General features: G+C 46.2%; 1 protein-coding gene across 1 annotated transcript; it reads left to right on the forward strand.

The window, feature by feature from the left end:
• Positions 1 to 2,805: 2,805 nt before the first annotated feature.
• GAS1 (growth arrest specific 1) lies at positions 2,806 to 4,653 on the forward strand. The gene has a single exon (XM_044273576.1). The coding sequence runs from the start codon at positions 3,202 to 3,204 to the stop codon at positions 3,979 to 3,981; it is 780 nt and encodes a 259-aa protein (XP_044129511.1). The 5' UTR covers positions 2,806 to 3,201; the 3' UTR covers positions 3,982 to 4,653.
• The last annotated feature ends 13,974 nt before the right edge of the window (positions 4,654 to 18,627 follow it).

An 18,627-nucleotide genomic window follows, 5' to 3' on the forward strand; every position in this document is an offset into this window, starting at 1 on the left:
CAAAACAACAAGTGCCCCCCAGCTGCGGTAGACAACACCAAGCCGCAGTCAACCGCATGCGGCTCCCAAGGAGTCACGACCATGACCAAGGGTCGTGACAACAACAGTAGAAGATTCATACTTACCTGCTTGCTGCTGCGATGTCTGTGAACGGCCGGGAGCTCCTCCTACTGGTAAGTGACAGTTCTTTAGCAATGCGCCGCACAGACCTTTCACTTACCAGTAGGTGGAGCTCCCGGCCGGACACAGACATCGCAGCAGCAAGCAGGTAACTATGAGTCTTCTACTATTGTACTATTGCTAAGTAACCATGGCAACCAGGACTGCAGTAGCGTCCTGGTAGCCATGGTTACCGATCGGAGCCCCAGCGATTAAACTGGGACTCCGATCGGAACTCCGCTGCCACCAATGATGGGGGGGGGGGGTAATGGGAGGCCGCACACTGCCACCAATGTTGTTACTGCTATAGAGGGAGGGGGGGGCCGATGGTGGGCGCACACTGTGCCACCAACGATTTATTACAATAGAGGGAGGGAGGGGGGGCGATGGTGGGCGCACACTGTGCCACCAACGATTTATTACAATAGAGGGAGGGAGCGATGGTGGGCGCACACTGTGCCACCAACGATTTCTAACATTAGAGGGAGGAAGGGGGGGCCCGATGGGGGGCGCACATTGTGCCACCAACGATATTCAAACTGGGGAGGGGGGGGGGTCTGCCCCCTGCTGCTTGGCAGCCCTGATCTCTTACAGGGGAATATGATAGTACAATTAACCCCTTTAGGTGCCGCACCTGAAGGGGTTAATTGTGCTATCATATCCCCCTGTAAGAGATCGGGTGCTGCCAGGCAGCAGGGGGCAGTCTTGTACAAAGTTTGTAGTGTATTCTAACTAGAAGCATCCCCATCACCATGGGAACGCCTCTGTGTTAGAATATACTGTCGGATCTGAGTTTCACAAAGTAGCTCATATTCGACAGTATATTCTAACATAGAGGCGTTCCCATGGTGATGGGGACGCTTCAAGTTAAAATATACCATCGGATTGGAGAAAACTCCAATCCGATGGTATAAAAGAACTCCAGACTTTACATTGAAAGTCAATGGGGACGGATCCGTTTGAAATGGCACCATATTGTGTCAACATCAAACGGATCCGTCCCCATTGACTTGCATTGTAATTCAGGACGGATCCGTTTGGCTCCGCACGGCCAGGCGGACACCAAAACGACTTTTTTTTCATGTCCGTGGATCCTCCAAAAATCAAGGAAGACCCACGGACGAAAAAACGGTCACGGATCATGGACCCACGGACCCCGTTTTTGCGGACCGTGAAAAAAAACTGTTGTGTGCATGAGGCCTTAGTCATCAGTATCTGCTTGGCAGGGGTCTGACACCCGGGACCACCGATGATCAGACGTTTTAAGAAACCGCTGCACTCTGGTGACAGTGCCGTACATTGTATAGCCGGCTATGCTTCATATCACAACTCAGCCCCATTCCCTTGAATTGGGCTGAGCTGTGCCTAAGCCATGTGACCAACGGACGTGATGTCATGGGCCTATGGTAAGCTGCAAAAAGGCTGCGGCGCTCCACTCAGTTGATCTGCGGGGGTCCAGGGTGTCAGAACACACCAATCCAGAGGATAAAAGAAGTCAGAAAACCTCTTAAAAGGAGTTCTCTCATCTCGAGATTTCTGGGATATTGCTAGAATATGCCACAACTATCAGATAGGTGCGGTTCCCACCTCTGGGACCCACTTCTATCTCCAGAATGGGGCCCTCTAAGTGAAGAGCAGATGTGCAATTGTGGCCACTCTCCATTCACCGCTATGGAGGTTCTGCAACACTCTGCTATTTCTGGCTGTCCAGTAGCGGAAAGAGATGCACGAGCGGCTACTCTCCCTTCACTTCTGGGGCCCCCGCTCTGGAGATAGAAGCGGGTCCCAGAGGTGAGAACCACACCTGACATTTGAGGCCTATCCTAGTGATGTGCCACAAATCTTGAGATGAAAATACCCCTTTAGTATTTCCCATGCCTCTTGACTCCACGTCTGGCTCTGTACGACCATTACATGTGGCTGTTCCCTCAAAGGGACATTCCAAGATTGTCAAAAAATTTGTGAGAAGGACAAAATGGCATACAATCACAAAGGAGCTCCAGTGGTGCCCCTTAAGGGGTCTCTGTTTACCATGTTGAAGGGACTACGTACCCGTCTACCCACAAGACCAAAGTCAATGCCAGCGGTGGTCACGTGGGTAGACGGGCACATCATGGCCGCAGAAAAGCAAAGATTCAACAAGTGAGTTATTTTATGTGACAATTTTTATACACTATTAGAAAACCCCCTTGAAGGGCATGTTCACATCTGCATCGGAGGCTCGGTGACTAGCGGACAGAAAGGTCCTAAATGCAGAACTTTTTTCTCCTTTAAAAAAATGTTCTCTCAGACGGAAACGGAATGGAAGCCATTATAGTCAGTGTGATCTGTTAGGCCAGTTATGTGATTTTCATTCTTCTGCTCCCATAAGGGAAATGGATAGAGAACTGCCCTAAACTGAGGGACCAGAATTCATGTGTGCAGCAATGGGGGCTTCACAGCTTCTTCCTATACAGACTGTATTATGTATACATTATTGTACTGAAGTAAAAGTGACTGAGGTTGCAGGGATGGGAGGACTTTCTGTCATCTTCTCCTCATCTCCCCCACCCTGCGCTCCATCCATCACCATCCCCCTACACAAGATCTCACACACACAAAAAAAGTTTCAACAACAAGCTGCCGGGCCAATGGCAGGAGGAGACCCGGGAAAGGGGCTGAGCAAAGGGCGAGGAGATGAGGAGAAAAGCAGCGGCAGCAGCTAGACGAGCCTGGCTGAGAGGGGAAAGCCGCAGCTCCGGGCACCGTTCTTCAGCATGAGGGCACCGTGTGTGCACACAGCGTGGCAGACATTTCCCGCACTTTACTGACACAGGAGCCCGAGCGTCCCCCTCCCCCTGAGGACAGCGCACATCCCTGTGGATGGGACCGCGCTCCTCACACTGCCTGGAGGGGCAGGACTACAGAGCCCAGTGATGCCATCTGCATGAGAATACCCAGCGCAGCGACATGAGCCTCCGGGCACCGGGCGGACGCTGGAGCTACTGACCGCGCCGGATTGGATGTTGTGAGGGGACCTGCGCCCCATCCATTGTGCTCGGCATGGCTGCAGGATGCGGGCTGGTGTACGTGCTGCTGCTGCTGGCTTCCCTGCTGGTCCAGTCCTGGGGCAGGATGATCTGCTGGCAGGCCATGCTAACGTGCGACATGGAGGAGCAGTGCAGCTTCGCCTACCGCCAGTACACCCAGGCGTGCGAGAAGGTACTTGCCGGGGAAGACGCGTACGACCCGAGCAAGCGCCGCTGCCCCAGCCACTGCATCAATGCCATCATCCAGCTGAACAGCACCAAGGCCGGGCCCGCCCTGGAGGACTGTGACTGCGCGAATGACGAGGTGTGTAAGGCCACCAAGCGGTCCATCGAGCCGTGCATGCCCCGGACCAGCGCGGGCAGCGGGAGCCCAGGTCGCGGGGCGGTGATTGGCTGCACGGCGGCGCGGAGGCTCTGCGAGAGGGACTTCCGCTGCTCCAAGTCCATGACAGACTACCTGCGGTACTGCGGGCCGCTCTTCAATGGTGTGAACTGCCCCAACAGCTGCATGGCGGTCATATCGGAAATGATAACGCAGCCCAAGGCGCTGCTGCTGAACGAGTGCGTGTGTGACGGCATGGAGCGGGCCATCTGCGAGTCCATCAAGGACAGCATGGTCCGCCTGTGCTTCTCCTCAGACGGGGGTCCCAGCAGCAGCGGGGAGTCAGACGATGACTTTGAAGAGGATTATGATGACCCCTCTAGGCCCACCCTGCCAAGCAGTGGTGCCCTCCGCGCTGTGCCCACCCTATGGACATGTATAGTGCTGCTGGTGCTGCAGGGCTACAAGTGACTGTCCTGGACTCACCTGCCTTACCATGGACACAGATGTGCTCAGCCCCCCAAATCCGTGGCCGATCGGATGGGAATGACGTCGCCCCATGAGAGGCACACTGTATGGAACGCTCAACGAATGTGACCTAGAGCCACCATGAAATAGATATTGGGTTGGTTTATTGTATGGACACATCAGCCGGCCCTAAGGCCCCATGCACACGACCGGCTCTGCGAAATACGGATTCCAGCCGTGTGCACGCCGCAGCTTCTTTTGTAGAAACGCCTATTCATGTTCTCTTATTTGCGGAAAGGTCGCCTGGGTGCGGACAGCACGCAGATGACATCCATGTGCTGTCCGCATTTTTTGTGGGCCCCCGTGCAATCTGCAGAACATGCGTTTGTGTGCATGAGGCCTAAGCATACGTTCACATACGGCAGGGTTGTTGCAGAAATTCCTGCGCTCGTTCCATTCATCTGAACGGGGCTTGCAGAAATCTACGCACATGCTGCTGGAACGGCCCCATTCACATGTATGGAAGGGGTTGTCAGTGGCAGCAAACCTACCTGGTGTGGTCATGCCTAAGGCCTCCTGCACACGAACGTGTGCGCCCCGTGGCCGTGCTGCACGGACACCCACCGTGGGGCAGCAGATCATTGACCCATTCTCTTTAATGGGTCCGTGATCCGGCCGTTCCACAAAAAGATAGGACATGTTCTATCTTTTTGCGGAGCGGAAGTACGGGACGAAGCACTCCCTAGTGGTTCCGTTCCGCACCATTGCGCATCTCCGGATTTGCGGACTCCTTGAAGTGAATGGGTCTGCATCCATGATGCTGAATGCGCACTGGCACGAATGCGCACAGAACGGTGCCCGTGTATTGCGGATCTGCAAATGTGGTCCGCAATACGGCCACGGAGCGCATGTGTTCGTGTGCAATAAGCCTTAGGGTGAGCATATAGAAGGGAGGATGGTCCTATATAGCAGTGTTTCTCAACCAGTGTGCCTCCAGCTGTTGCAAAACTACAACTCCCAGCATGCCTGGACAGCCTTTGTCTGTGCGGGCATGCTGGGAGTTGTAGTTTTGCAACAGCTGGAGGCACACTGGTTGGGAAACACTGCTATATACTATGCAGTCCTGGTCCCATAGGACAAACTATGCAACCTAACCAGCTGATCTCTAGCACCTCTGGCCGCCCTTCTTATGGGGTGGTAGCCATAGATTGTAGTGGACAGGTATGGACACCTTTGCAACCAAATTGTTTTCTATTGTCCCAAAAATGAAGCAGCTTTTCCATTAACCCTTTAATGTCTACAGCTCCTATGCAGAGTTTTGAGCCTCCTGCAGTCATACGCCCTTCACCTGTACCGAGTAGAAGTAGAAGTTTACCATGGAGACGCAGAGTTTTGCATAGGAGTTGTAGGCACCAGACCATCTGATCTTCACTATGAAGACTATTTGCTGAGTTGCCTTAGTTTTCATTTTCGATGCCTTTGAAGAATTAATCATTGGTTGTGAGGTTGGACCTGCTGTGTAAAGGAGTTCTCCGCGACTTACAAATGGCAGCCACTGGTTTCCGCATGTTTCCTATGGTGCCCACCCTGCACAGAGCCTCTCATAACTAGTAAAAAGCATGGTGGAGGAGCTGCCCATACCTCTCCTCCATGTTTCCTTTCCACCCCTCTATATAGTATGTTCACTATGTCTCGGGGGCTGGAGAGCAGCAGGGTGTTCGTTACTAAGTGCGCACTTTCCATGCGGTAACTGATGGCCACATTTGCCATTTCCTGGAGAACCCCTTTAAGGCCTGTGTCACGCGGTCAGTATTTGTAAGCCAACACCAGGAGTGGAACCTACAGAGAAAAGTTACAATAGAAATGTGTGCCTCTTCTGTATTTTGGACCCAGTGCTGGTTTTGACTTTCAATACTGATGCAAAACTACTGGCCGTGTGAAAGAGGCCCAAGAAAGGAACTGCCAAAAATTGCCTTGTGTATGTGTAGTAATGTGATGTCCAGAAATGCCTTCAGCTGCCACAAATGCCTGCTTCCTGTCCCGTCAGGATAATGGATGTGTGTGACATAATGGTGACAGTGTTGTCATTAGGTGCTGCCACAATGACTGCCGAAGCACACACAATCCTGGTACTGGTGTATGTGCTGCCATATCTTATACACGTGTACACACAATGCAGATTTTTCTATGTCGCCTTATTTTTTAAACATCTGGAGACCGGCATCACTAATATTCTATAGCAGGGATCAGCTGCTGTAAAACTACAACTCCCAGCATGACCTCTTACTCAGCTCTTCTTGTACTGCCATTAAAGTGAAAGGAGGATTCTGGGAGTTGTAGTTGCAGAGCAGCTGGAGTGCCGGATGTTGCTGGTCCCTGATCAGCATACGGCCCCTTGGCATTGTACATGAAGCCCCCCTAGAGCTCTGCACTATCGCCATAGACCTGTAGATGACCCGCTCCGAATTTTCTTACTGGAAGAACCGCAAAGAACTATACGTAGTGTATTTAACTTGGAAATGTGGCGTTATATCTGTACATATTTTATATAAATGGTATTCCAGGAATAATTTATTTAGCGCTGCAGTCTCCACCCTATGGCTTGCCAGTGGTTGCAGAAACTCCAGTTGCCAGCCTGTTGGGAGTTGTAGTTTGGGCTATAGCTGGACAGCCACAGGTTGGAGACTACTGGTGTAGAATATAGAGGTGAGTTCTCTATTCTGTCGTTTCAACCAATGGTACATAAATATCTTCCTCGCCCTGTCCTTCAAATGTACAGTTTATTTTATAGATTTACCGAAGTGAAAAGAGAATTTTATGGACTTTGTAAAGATGTATAAAAAACAAACAAACCTTGTTCTATGACTGCCTTAAACTTTTGTATTTTTATAAATGAAATAACAGGACGATCTGAAAGCACGCACGAGTTTGGGTGTCCTTTTTGGTGTGTTTGTTAGTAAATGAGAAGATCGCCCATTGCTCAATGTTTATAAATGTTGCACTAGATAAGTGTAAGAGCCACTTCACACAGTTTTTTGCCCCATAACACATTTCAATTCATTTTAGTGGGAAGTAGCCCCTTTTTTCACGTGGGGAAAGAGCAACAGCATGCCCTGTCCTGGGGCGGAATCCGTGCTGAATCTGCATTGAAATGAATGGGAAGTGTCAAAAAACTGCTCCCTTTTTTTTGCATGTTTTTTGTTGTGGATCTGTTCCAAAAACCACGAGGTGGAAAATTTGAAATGCAGCCAGGTTTGTATTAAATAAAAAAATAAACGCGTAGAAAACGCATACAAACCACATGAAAAACGTGCAGATTCCGCACATAATTTTCTAGTCTTTAAAAAAATAAATAAAATTTAAATCCGTCATGTAACCATACACTAAGGCAGGGATGTCAAAAGCGTGGCCCTCTAGTTGTTGCAAAACTACGATTCCCAGCATACACTGATAGCTATAGGCTGTCTGAGCATGCTGAAAGTTGTAGTTTTGCAACAGATGCAGGGCCGCAAGTTTGACATATGTGCCCTAACCCTAAGTTCACACCTGAGCGTTTTACAGCGTGTTCAAACGCGCTGTAAAACGCTCAACACATGAAAACCAATGCTTCCCTATGGGAATGGTTCTCACCCGGGTGTTTTACAGCGCGATCGTACGCGCTGTAAAACGCCCGACGCATAATTAAGTTCTTGAGCTTCTTTGGGGTGTTTTGACGCGCGTTTGTGGCCATAGGACACTGCAGTCAATCACACAAACACGCGTTTACTATTACAAAAAACGCGCGTTTGAGAGACGCTCAGGTGTTAAAGCAGGGTAAGGCTACCTGCACACAGGTGCGGGGTTTCAAACAGAATTAGGCCTCATGCGCATGGCCGTTGTTTGGGTCCGCATCCGAGCCGCTGTTTTGGTGGCTCGGATGCGGACCCATTCACTTCAATGGGCTGTCCGCATCCGTTGCTCCATTCCGCGGCCCCGCAAAAAAAAATATAACATGTCCTATTGTCCGTGGTTTGCGGACAAGAATAGGCATTTATATTGACGGCCGCCCGTTCCGCATATTGCGGAAGGCACTCGGGCGGCTTCTGTTTTTTGCGGACTGCAAAAAACGGAAGAGTCGTGTGCATGAGGCCTTACCCACACCGATTTTCATGTGGATTTCTCAACATTTCTGCACCAAAATCTGAGTGTGTTTCGGATTTTGATGCAGATTCGCCCTGATCTCGCTCTGCATTGCAAAGGATCAAACCCGACCATCAAAAATCTTCAGAAACAATTGAGATGAAAATCTGCACACCGGGTCAATTTCCACATGGGGGAAATAAGGCAAAGTGTACATGACTATTGTCTGATCTCCTTCACTTTTCCTGTACTGTATTAGGGCTCATTCACATGACCGTGGTTTGGTTCTGCATTTTTTGCGGCTCGGGTGCGGACCCATTCACTTCAATGGGGCCGCAAAAGATGCAGACAGCACTCCGTGTGCTGTCCGCATCCGTTGCTCCGTTCCGTGGCCCTGCAAAAATTATAAGTCTTGTCCGTTTTGCCGACAAGAATAGGCATTTCTATAATAGGCTGTCCCATCTTGCTTGAAGATCTTAGCTAAAATCTTGTGTGTAGTGACGTATGAGATTTCGCAGCAGGTCTTTAAGCAAGATGGTGGTGGCCTTCCTGTTGTGAGCAAATGAATCCGGTAAGTATGATTTTTATTTATTTATTTTTAATTTTACAGTTTTATTTGTTTCAGATGCCGCGATCACGTATGAACGTGGCATCCGAGGGAGTACAATGACAGGGATTGGGGCAATCGCCGATCCCTGATTTTGCATCCACTACTTACAAAGAAATGCGCTTCGTGAAGAAGTAATTTGTTACGAAGCAAATATTTTAGTAAAATTCGGCGAAGCAGCGAATCGAGTTTTCCAATAATTCTCTCATCTCTAGAAGTGATAGCCAATGGTGTCGCACTGCGACATAACAATCAGAAAAAATCCAACTTGAATAGATTTTCGTGCGACTGTCGTGTCTCCGTTGCATCATGTTGCAGTGCGACACTGTTGACTATCATTACAAAAAATGTTGCGGGACATTGGTGCAACAAATAGTCGTCGTGTAGCCCTAGCCTAATCCATGCGGCATTTTCTGTGTGGACGTACGTACCCTCGATCACGCCTTGTCTTGCAATCGCTTGTATCTGGCACGGGGTATGAGCTTCTGCTGAGCCTGTGTGTAGTCCATGAAGCCGGTGAACAGACGCTCAGACTATTAGAAGTTGTCATAGTGTTTGGAGGGAGCTGGGGCATTTGGTTTCCTGCCAGTACTACTGATTTCTTCACAAACGCCCTTAGATAAATAATGACGCAGTGTCAAGTGCTGCTCATACACTTGACCTTGTAAATAGCAATGTTTGCTGAAGGAATCAACCAGGGCCATTTGAAGATCCTTCAAACATTTCACACAATAGAAAGTAGGAGACCAAGTCCTGTGGGGATTTCAGCTTTGCCTGCGCCAAGTTAGGCACACCACCACCACGGGGACTCGTACTTATCCTCTTCAGCTAATGTTTATTTAACTGCCTGGTAGTCGTCCTTGAGAAAGCAGCGCTGCCTGCCCTCCATGCCAACTTCTCTGCCTAACCTCCATACGTCTTTGGGGCGAGCGGTTCCCTCAAGAGTTAAATGGAAGCTTTTGTTTAAAAGCCACTTTTGATATGTCCCTCCTCCTTGAGAAGTTAAAAAGACATTAGCAGCAGAAAGGAGAACATGCTGGCAGCTGGACTGATAATTAACTCCTACAATAAAGCCAACACTTGATTCTACAGGCTGCCGTCAAAAGCATCTGCCCAGTATAAATCAACAGAGTGATGGGGGAGGGGTGAATGCCTCCACTCGCCTCGAGAAGAAATCTATACCAAGTGCTCATGAGGGCTGGATGGGATGTTTAAAGTGGGGTTTTGTTAACTGATGCTGCGTGTAATCTAGTTGAAGTGACTTGCATTTCAGTATGTGGCGTCACTTTCACCAAGGTGCCCGGGCCTACACGTTATGCACGGCCATTGGCCGGTTCAGGTTTCTCCCATGGATATGTTCTGGGCTTTTATAATTCACACTTGGGGTTGAAAAGTCTTTGGATCTGTGTAACTCCATGTAAAATTATCATATATAATGTGTCTTAAGCCGTGTTTTTCCTTTTTTCTGCACGCTTGCTTGCCTTGCGTTCTGGGCGACAGTTTATTTGTCTTGAGAAGCACTTCAGTGACAAATGTTTAAGCGAGTAGAGGACAATGGTGGAGAACAAGGAGGCAGTTCATTGAACTGACAGTGACCATACAGTAAATAGAATGCGATTCAGGCTTCGCTGGGCACCCAACCGCATAGAAAGCCTTTTGTACACAACTACAATAGACATACATAGGGGCTCTGTTTTTACGGAACAGACATCCATAACGTGGCAGGAGGGGCAAACCCGAAAACCACTTTTACATTCAAAAGTTCTCATGAACTGAAAAAAATCAGACTAGACCTGGACAGACACACAGAATTGCCACCGTTTGAACAGATGAAGATGGCCGAATAGAAGTGTCTGTGTCTTTGTAGCGACCAATTCAAGCTGTTAGATTGGATTTTAAAATAATCACATAGCACTGGTTTAATACCCAACTAATCTATTTTATTGTATGAAATATCATTGTATCCCATTTTCTTACTATTTTGCAGTATGACATGATATATCGCTGTGAAACGGTATCGACTAGTTTATATGCACACATAGTGGAACAAATCCACAAAAATCTGCACCATCTGTGTGGATTTTGATGCAGATTTCTCCTGCAAAAATACGAGCTGAGAAATTTTTGAAAAACTTGATGCTTGCCTTCCCTGCCTCCATGTTGGTGTCAACCTGTCCTCCTCCCTTTATGTGCCGTCACATGGGATGAGATCTCATCACTGGAGGCCAGGGTTGTACAACATCTAGCAGGGTAGGTGAATATAGTGTTTTTTTATTCTCTGTTCCCGAGTCCAGGGGTATTCCGCAACCAAATGTGGGATTTTTTTTTTGTGGAGTTTCACTTCCCCAGTGAGAAAAATCTGCAGAAATTGATGTGGAACTGATACAAATTAATTTATGCATGGAAACATATGCAACATATACTGTAGGTGAGATTTTATAATTCTTATCTACATAGCTAGTACTTTATTACACTGTGAATTTGCCTTTGCGTGGCAAATCTGCACATAATACGCATGAGAGGAACCACAACGCTACTGCCAGGGTTTTATAGGGGGTTGTCTGACCTTTAAATGTCCAACCCACACTGATCTAATAGTTATCCCCTATGGGCAAGAAAACTTGTTATAACTGGAATACCCCTTTAATTCATTGCTGTACATGTACGGCACAACAAACAAAGGGTTTGCATATTCAGCCACAGCGCTCCTCCAACTTGGGGCTTTTGTAGGGTGCTCGTCCTGCTCTGGTCCTCCTCCACCTAAGGACCTTGTAATATAGAAGCAGAAAGACCATGTCAGACAGCACTCCAATTGAAATGAATCACTGTTTTCTTTATTACTCCAGCCTTTATTACCCCAGCCTGAAATTCTTCTACTGTAATGCACATCTTCGGCTTGAGTAATGAAGAAATGATTAATGCAATTGGAGTGCTATAAAAAATATCACACTATCTATCCTGTCAGGTGAACGGTGAAAACAATATCAATAAAACAATGCCAGAACAGCTATTTTTGGTGAGGTGACCCAAAAAAATGTCTGTTCTGGTATTGTTTTTATTAAGCGATGAAAAAATGTTATGTACTCCAAAATCATACCAATGAAAATGTCAACTTTTCCCTCAAAAAGCCAGCCTTCACACATAATATTGCCAGAAAAATATAAAATAAATATGGTTCTCAGAAAATGGCAACACAAAAACATGATTTTTTTTCAGTAGCAACATTTTTAAATAAAAACTATATAAAATTTCTATCCCTGTAATCATGAAGTCATTTTCCCCTGCACAGTGCACACCGCAAAAACAAATCCCAAAAAGCAGTTACGGAATCGCTGCCTATTCTTTATCCAGCTTCCCCCAAAAAAGAAGTGATCAAAAAGTCGTATGTATCCCAAAATAGAACCAATGATAATAGCAGTTCACCCTGCAAAAAATAAACCCTTACAGCTCCGTCGAGAGAAAAAAAAAAAAGGTATGGTTGTCAGAAAATGTCTGTAGTGGTGCCTCATAGGGTGTTTGAAAGCAACATTGCACCCGTAAACCAATCCATCAAAATCTGCGCTGCAGAAGCCTTAGGCCCCTTTCACACGGGCAAGAATTCCGTGCGGGTGCAATGCGTGAGGTGATGGATCATGTGACAGACCATGTGATGAGCGCAGTGACGTCATCAAAGGTCCTTTAGCCAGGTTCTGAAGAAAGTAGAAAGAAGAGGAGATCCGCTACGCGATCAAGTGGATGGGGTGAGTTAAATTAGTTTATTATTTTTAACCCCTCAATGGACATTTTACTAAGCATTCTGTATAAAGAATGCTACTATTTTCCCTTATAACCATATTATAAGGGAAAATAATAAAATCTACACAACACCTAACCCAAACCTAACTTCTGTGAAGAAGTCCAGGTTCGGGTCTGGGTACCAAACATGCCGATTTTTCTCACTCGCGTGCAAAACACATTAAAACGCTTTGCACTTGCGTGGAAAAACTGTGCATTTTCCTGCAATGCATCTGCATCTTTTCCCGCAACGCACCCGCAATGCCCGTGTGAAACCAGCCTTTAGGTGGTCTTTCCCTTCTGAAGCCCTCAGCATACCCAAACAATAGTTTATGTCCACATTTATGGTATTACCATACCCAGTAGAGCCCACCTAATAATTTAAAGGGTGTGGTGTGTCTCAGATGGCACCAAAATGCCATGTCTGTTGAAAATGTGAAATTTAATTTTGCACAGTCCACTGCTCATTAATTTCTGCAAAATTAGGTCACTTATTGGGGGTTTCCACTGTACGGATAACTCAGGGTCTCTGAAAATGTGATGCAGCAACCGAAAACCATTCCATCAAAATCTGCGCTTCAAAAGCCAAATGTCTTCTGAGCCCTACCATGTGCCCATCCATCAGCTTGCGTCCACATTTATGGCATTTCCGTACCCAGTGGAACCTCCCTATCAATTCAAATAGTGTGGTGTGAGTCTCAGGTGACGCCTACTGGGCACAGTATATTGGTTACTGAAATGCCATATCAGTGGAAAAATTGTCCACCGTCATTGTCATTTTTCACAGTCCACCTATAATACTTTGAGAGATGAAATTTCCAAAATATGTTCACTTCTCAGATGTTCCAGTAAGTATTTCACCCCAGAGCCTCTACAGGTATAAATCACCACACTGGGCCTCAAAATGCACATGGTGCTCTTTTGCTCCTGAGCCCTCTCATACGCCCAGAAAAAAGATTAGTGCCACATGTAGGGTGTTTATAAAACCAGGAAGCCCAGCATAATAATAGGATGGCTTGGTTTTCACACTGGCGTACGCTGGGCACAAGATACTAGGCGCTGAAATTGTACATCTGTGGAAAAATTGCAATTTTCACTTTGCACCATCTGCTGTGAATTAAGTTTTGCAAAACATCTGTGGGGTCAAAATGCTAACTACACACCTTGGTACATTCTGTGAGGTGGTTTCTAAAATGGGGTCACTTCTTGTGGGGTGTCTTTTTTATTTCACCTCAGAACCTCTGCATTAGCCGGCCAATGCTGTATAAATCACCAAACTAGTCCTTAAATGCACATGGTGCTCTTTCTCTTCTGTTTATGACCCCATAGGTCAGTGATGGCTAACCGCTAGCACTCCAACTGTGGTAAAACTACGACTCCCAGCAGCTCCAATAATTTCCATGGATTTCTGAGAACATCTTGCGAGTTGTAGTTTTACTATAGCTGGAGTGCTGGAGGTTAGCCATCACAGACATATGCAGTATTGTCATACTCATGGAAAAGTATGTAACAAAATTTGTTGTGTTTTTCCCTATTAACACTTGTGAAAATGAAACATTTAAAGGGGTTATCCAACCCCTCAAATGCTCCCCCATATGCCTGGTCCCTTACCACTGGTTATACAGCCAGGTCCATAAATATGGGGACATCGACACAATTCTAACATTTTTGGCTCTATACACCAGCACAATGGATTTGAAAAGAAACAAACAAGATGTGCTTTAACTGCAGACTGACAGCTTTATTTTGAGGGTTTTTACATCCAAATCAGATGAACAGTGCAGGAATTACAACAGTTTGCATATGTGCCTCCCACTTGTTAAGCGACCAAAAGTAATGGGACAATTGGCTTCTCAGCTGTTCCATGGCCAGGTGGGTGTTATTCCCTCATTATCCCAATTACACTGAACAGATAAAAGGTCCAGAGTTCATTTCAAGTGTGCTATTTGCATTTGGAATCTGTTGCTGTTCTCAAGATGAGATCCAAAGAGCTGTCACTATCAGTGAAGCAAGCCATCATTAGGCTGAAAAAACAAAACAAACCCATCAGAGAGATAGAAAAAACATTAGGCGTGGCCAAAACAACTGTTTGGAACATTCTTGAAAAGAAGGAACGCATCAGTGAGCTCAGCAACACCAAAAGACCCGGAAGACCACGGTGTATGACCGAAGAATTCTTTCCCTTGTGAAGAAAACACCCTTCACAACAGTTGGCCAGATCAAAAACACTATCCAGGAGGTAGGTGTATGTGTGTCAAAGTCAACAATCAAGAGAAGACTTCACCAGAGTGAATACAGAGGGTTCACCACAAGATGTAAACTGTTGGTGAGCCTCAAAAACAGGAAGGCCAGATTAGAGTTTGCCAAACAACAGCTAAAAATGCCTTCACAGTTCTGGAACAACTTCCTATAGACAGATGAGACCAAGATCAACTTGTACCAGAGTGATAGGAAGAGAAGAGTATGGAGAAGGAAAGGAACTGCCCATGATCCTAAGCATACCACCTCATCAGTGAAGCATGGTGGTGGTAGTGTCATGGTGTGGGCATGTATGGCTCCTAATGGAACTGGTTCTCTTGTATTTATTGATGATGTGACTGCTGACAAAAGCAGCAGGATGAATTCTGAAGTGTTTCAGGCATTATCATCTGTTCATAGTCAGCCAAATGCTTCAGAACTCATGGAACGGCGCTTCACAGTGCAGATGGACAATGACCCAAAGCATACTGCAAATGCAACCTAAAGAGTTTTTTAAGGGAAAGAAGTGGAAAGTAATGCAATAGCCAAGTCAATCACCTGACCTGAATCCGATTGAGCATGCATTTCACTTGCTGAAGACAAAACTGGAGGGAAAATGCCCCAAGAACAAGCAGGAACTGAAGACAGTTGAAGAAGAGGCCTGGTAGAGCATCACCAGGGATGAAACCCAGCGTCTGGTGATGTCTATGCGTTCCAGACTTCAGGCTGTAATTGACTGCCAAGGATTTGCAACCAAGTATTAAAAAGTGAAAGTTTGATTTATGATTATTATTCTGTCCCATTACTTTTGGTCCAGTAACAAGTGGGAGGCACATATGCAAACTGTTGTGATTCCTACACCGTTCACCTGATTTGGATGTAAATACCCTCAAATTAAAGCTGACAGTCTGCAGTTAAAGCACATCTTGTTCAGTTTCATTTCAAATCCATTGTGGTGGTGTATAGAGCCAAAAATGTTAGAATTGTGTCAATGTCACAATATTTATGGACCCGACTGTACTTTCCTGGCTCGGCCGCTGCTGATTCTCCCCATGCGCAGATGAAAACAGGGCAGCGAATAGCAGACGGGGCGAGCCTCCCTAGCATTGCGAGTGACGCTAGGGAGGCTCGTTCCCCTCACCACCTGCTATTGGCTGCCCCCCACCCCCGACGCTGGATGTTTTTATCAGTGCTCGGGGAGAAGCAGCGACGGCCGTGCGGTCATCAGAAGCAACGCCGTGAGCAAGGTAAGTATAACCAGTGCAAGGGGCCCAGTATTATAAGGGAGCTTTTCAGGGGTTGGATAAACCCTTTAAGGCTAAAACTACATACCAATGAAATGCAATGTAATTTTGAATTTCATGTCCCAATCTTAAACAAATTCTGTGAAGCACCTGTGGGGTCAAGCCAATCACTATGTAACCCTAGGTGAATTCTTTGAAGGGTTTAGTTTACCAAATGGGGTAACTTTTTTCCGGCTTTTACACTGTACTGGCACCTCAGTACAATGTGTCACAAGAAAACATTCTCAGAATGGCTTGGATAAGTAAAAGCATTTCAAAGTTAGTATCACATAAAGTGACACATGTCAGATTTGCAAAATTATGCATGGTCCATAAGCTTAAAACTGGCTGTGTCCTGAAGGGGTTAATAAAATGGGTCTGGAGGCCCCCAGATGGCGTAAAATAATAAAAGGTTGGCTGACATGAGTATGGTGCATGTTACTGCATCATTATAAGGCCTCTTTCACACAATCGTTTTTTTTCCCGTTTACGGGCCGTTTTTTGCGGTCCGTATACGGAACCATTCATTTTAATGGTTCCGCAAAAAAAAAAACTGAATGTACTCCGTATGCGTTCCGTTTCCGTATTTCAGTTTTTCCGTTCCGTTGAAAGATAGAACATGTCCTATTATTGCCTGCAAATCACGTTCCGTGGCTCCATTCAAGTCAATGGGTCTGCAAAAAACAGAACACATACGGAAATGCATCCGTATGTCATCCGTCTCCGTTCCGTTTTTGCGGAACCATCTATTGAAAATGTTATGCCCAGCCCAATTTTTTCTATGTAATTACTGTATACTGTATATGCCATACGGAAAAACGGAATGGTAAAACAGAACAGAAACGGAAACACAGCAGAAACAAAAAACAGAACAACGGATCCGTGAAAAACAGACCACAAAACACTGAAAAAGCCATACGGTCGTGTGAAAGAAAAGTGCTTGTTTCTCCCTCACTTAAAAGTTCAAAACACAACTGGGGTCATTTATCACACTGGTGTAAAGTAGAACTGGCTTAGTTGCCCATAGCAACCAATCAGATTCCACCTTTCATTTTGGACAGCTCCTTTGTAAAATGAAAGGTGCAATTTAATTGGTTGCTATGGGCAGGCTAAGCCAGTTCTACTTTACACCAGTTTGATAAATGACAACAATATGTCTATATGCACACAAAAAGGAACGAAAGAGCTGTGTATGTGTTGTTATGCAAAGGCATGAACAGTGCACATGCACAGGAAGGCCTCGCAGTCTATCATTCCTCCATACATGTGTTCACAGATCTAAGAGTAGGGGGTAACATAAGAAGGACCTCTTAACTTGGAGCTTTCTAATTGTTAGTAAAACAATAGAAACAGCAAGGAACCTAGGATCACAGCACAAAAAAGCCCTACTGCATAAAGGATATATACGCTTCACTTGTCCCCACTGACCTCGGGTAAAGCACTGCTGGCGTTGCTTCAGTCCACCAGTCTTGAATTCTATTAGGTCACTTATGGCTCTTAAAGGTAAACTGTTTGCGCTATGTGTTAGGTATGCAAATCTAAAAGGACATTAGTGCATGCTTTCTGTTTGCTTACATCCTACTTAGAATTAAGCCTCATTCACACGTCAGTGTTTTGGTCAATGATTGTGAGCCAAAACCAGGAGTGTAGACTACACAGAGATCAAGCGTAATGGAAAGACCTGCACCTGTTCTGTGTTTAGAGCCGCATCTGGTTTTGGCTCACAATCACTGATGGAAATCACTGACCGAACACTGACTGTGTGAATGAGGCTTAGGCCTCTTGCACACGACTGTATGACCCTCTGAGACATACGGTCCGTGAGCGGGCCATATGTCCCGGAGCGGCATTGAGCGTGCACACGGGAGTACACAGTATCATAGATTACAATGATGCTGTGCATGTCGGGCCGCCCACGGGACTATTGTCCCACAGTCATATGATCTTATGATCGTGTGCAAAAGGGCCTTAAGGGTACAGCCACATGGCCAGGTTTCCTGAACTAAACTCAGAAAAAACATAAATCAGCGCAAATACATTTAGTTTATAGTGTACAGAGAGCTATGTCTGCAAGGAACTCCCCAAACTACTGTCATAAACAGTTTAGGAGAGATCTTGCAGACAAACCAATTTGGGGGAGAAATATAGGGGGTCATTTATTAAGACCAGCGTTTTAGACGCTGGTCTTAATAACCCCTATATCTGGTGGTAGATTCGCAGAAGTTATGTAGAGGTGCAGGCCTCTACATAACTTTGGCGCATCCAGCGCCAGTCTAAAAGCAAGCCAGCTTCCGAACTGTCTTACATTCAGACCATTTTATACGCCTAAAATAGGTGTAGAAAATCATTAACCCCTACGTCACGCCCACGTTTTTAGGCCTGGCGTGAGCGGGGAAAAGTTGCAGATTACAGCGCAAATAACTGGAGATGAGCGAATTTGTACTTATGAAATTCGTTCACACTTCGTTTGGTGGTAAAAGGTGAATTGCGTTATGGATTCCGTTACCATGGACCATAACGCAATTCTAAAACGGTGGCTCGGATGCGGACCAAAACAACAGCCGTGTGCATGAGGCCTAAGGGGTATTTCTGTATAGTAAATGACCCCATAATTTATAAAAGTGGTGT

This window comes from Bufo gargarizans, chromosome 1 (assembly GCF_014858855.1).
Source record: "Bufo gargarizans isolate SCDJY-AF-19 chromosome 1, ASM1485885v1, whole genome shotgun sequence".
Lineage (NCBI taxonomy): Eukaryota > Metazoa > Chordata > Amphibia > Anura > Bufonidae > Bufo > Bufo gargarizans.

Excerpts from the sequence above, each read along its gene's own strand:
- GAS1 (XM_044273576.1), top strand. The coding sequence starts at position 3,202 with ATGGCTGCAGGATGCGGGCTGGTGTACGTGCTGCTGCTGCTGGCTTCC.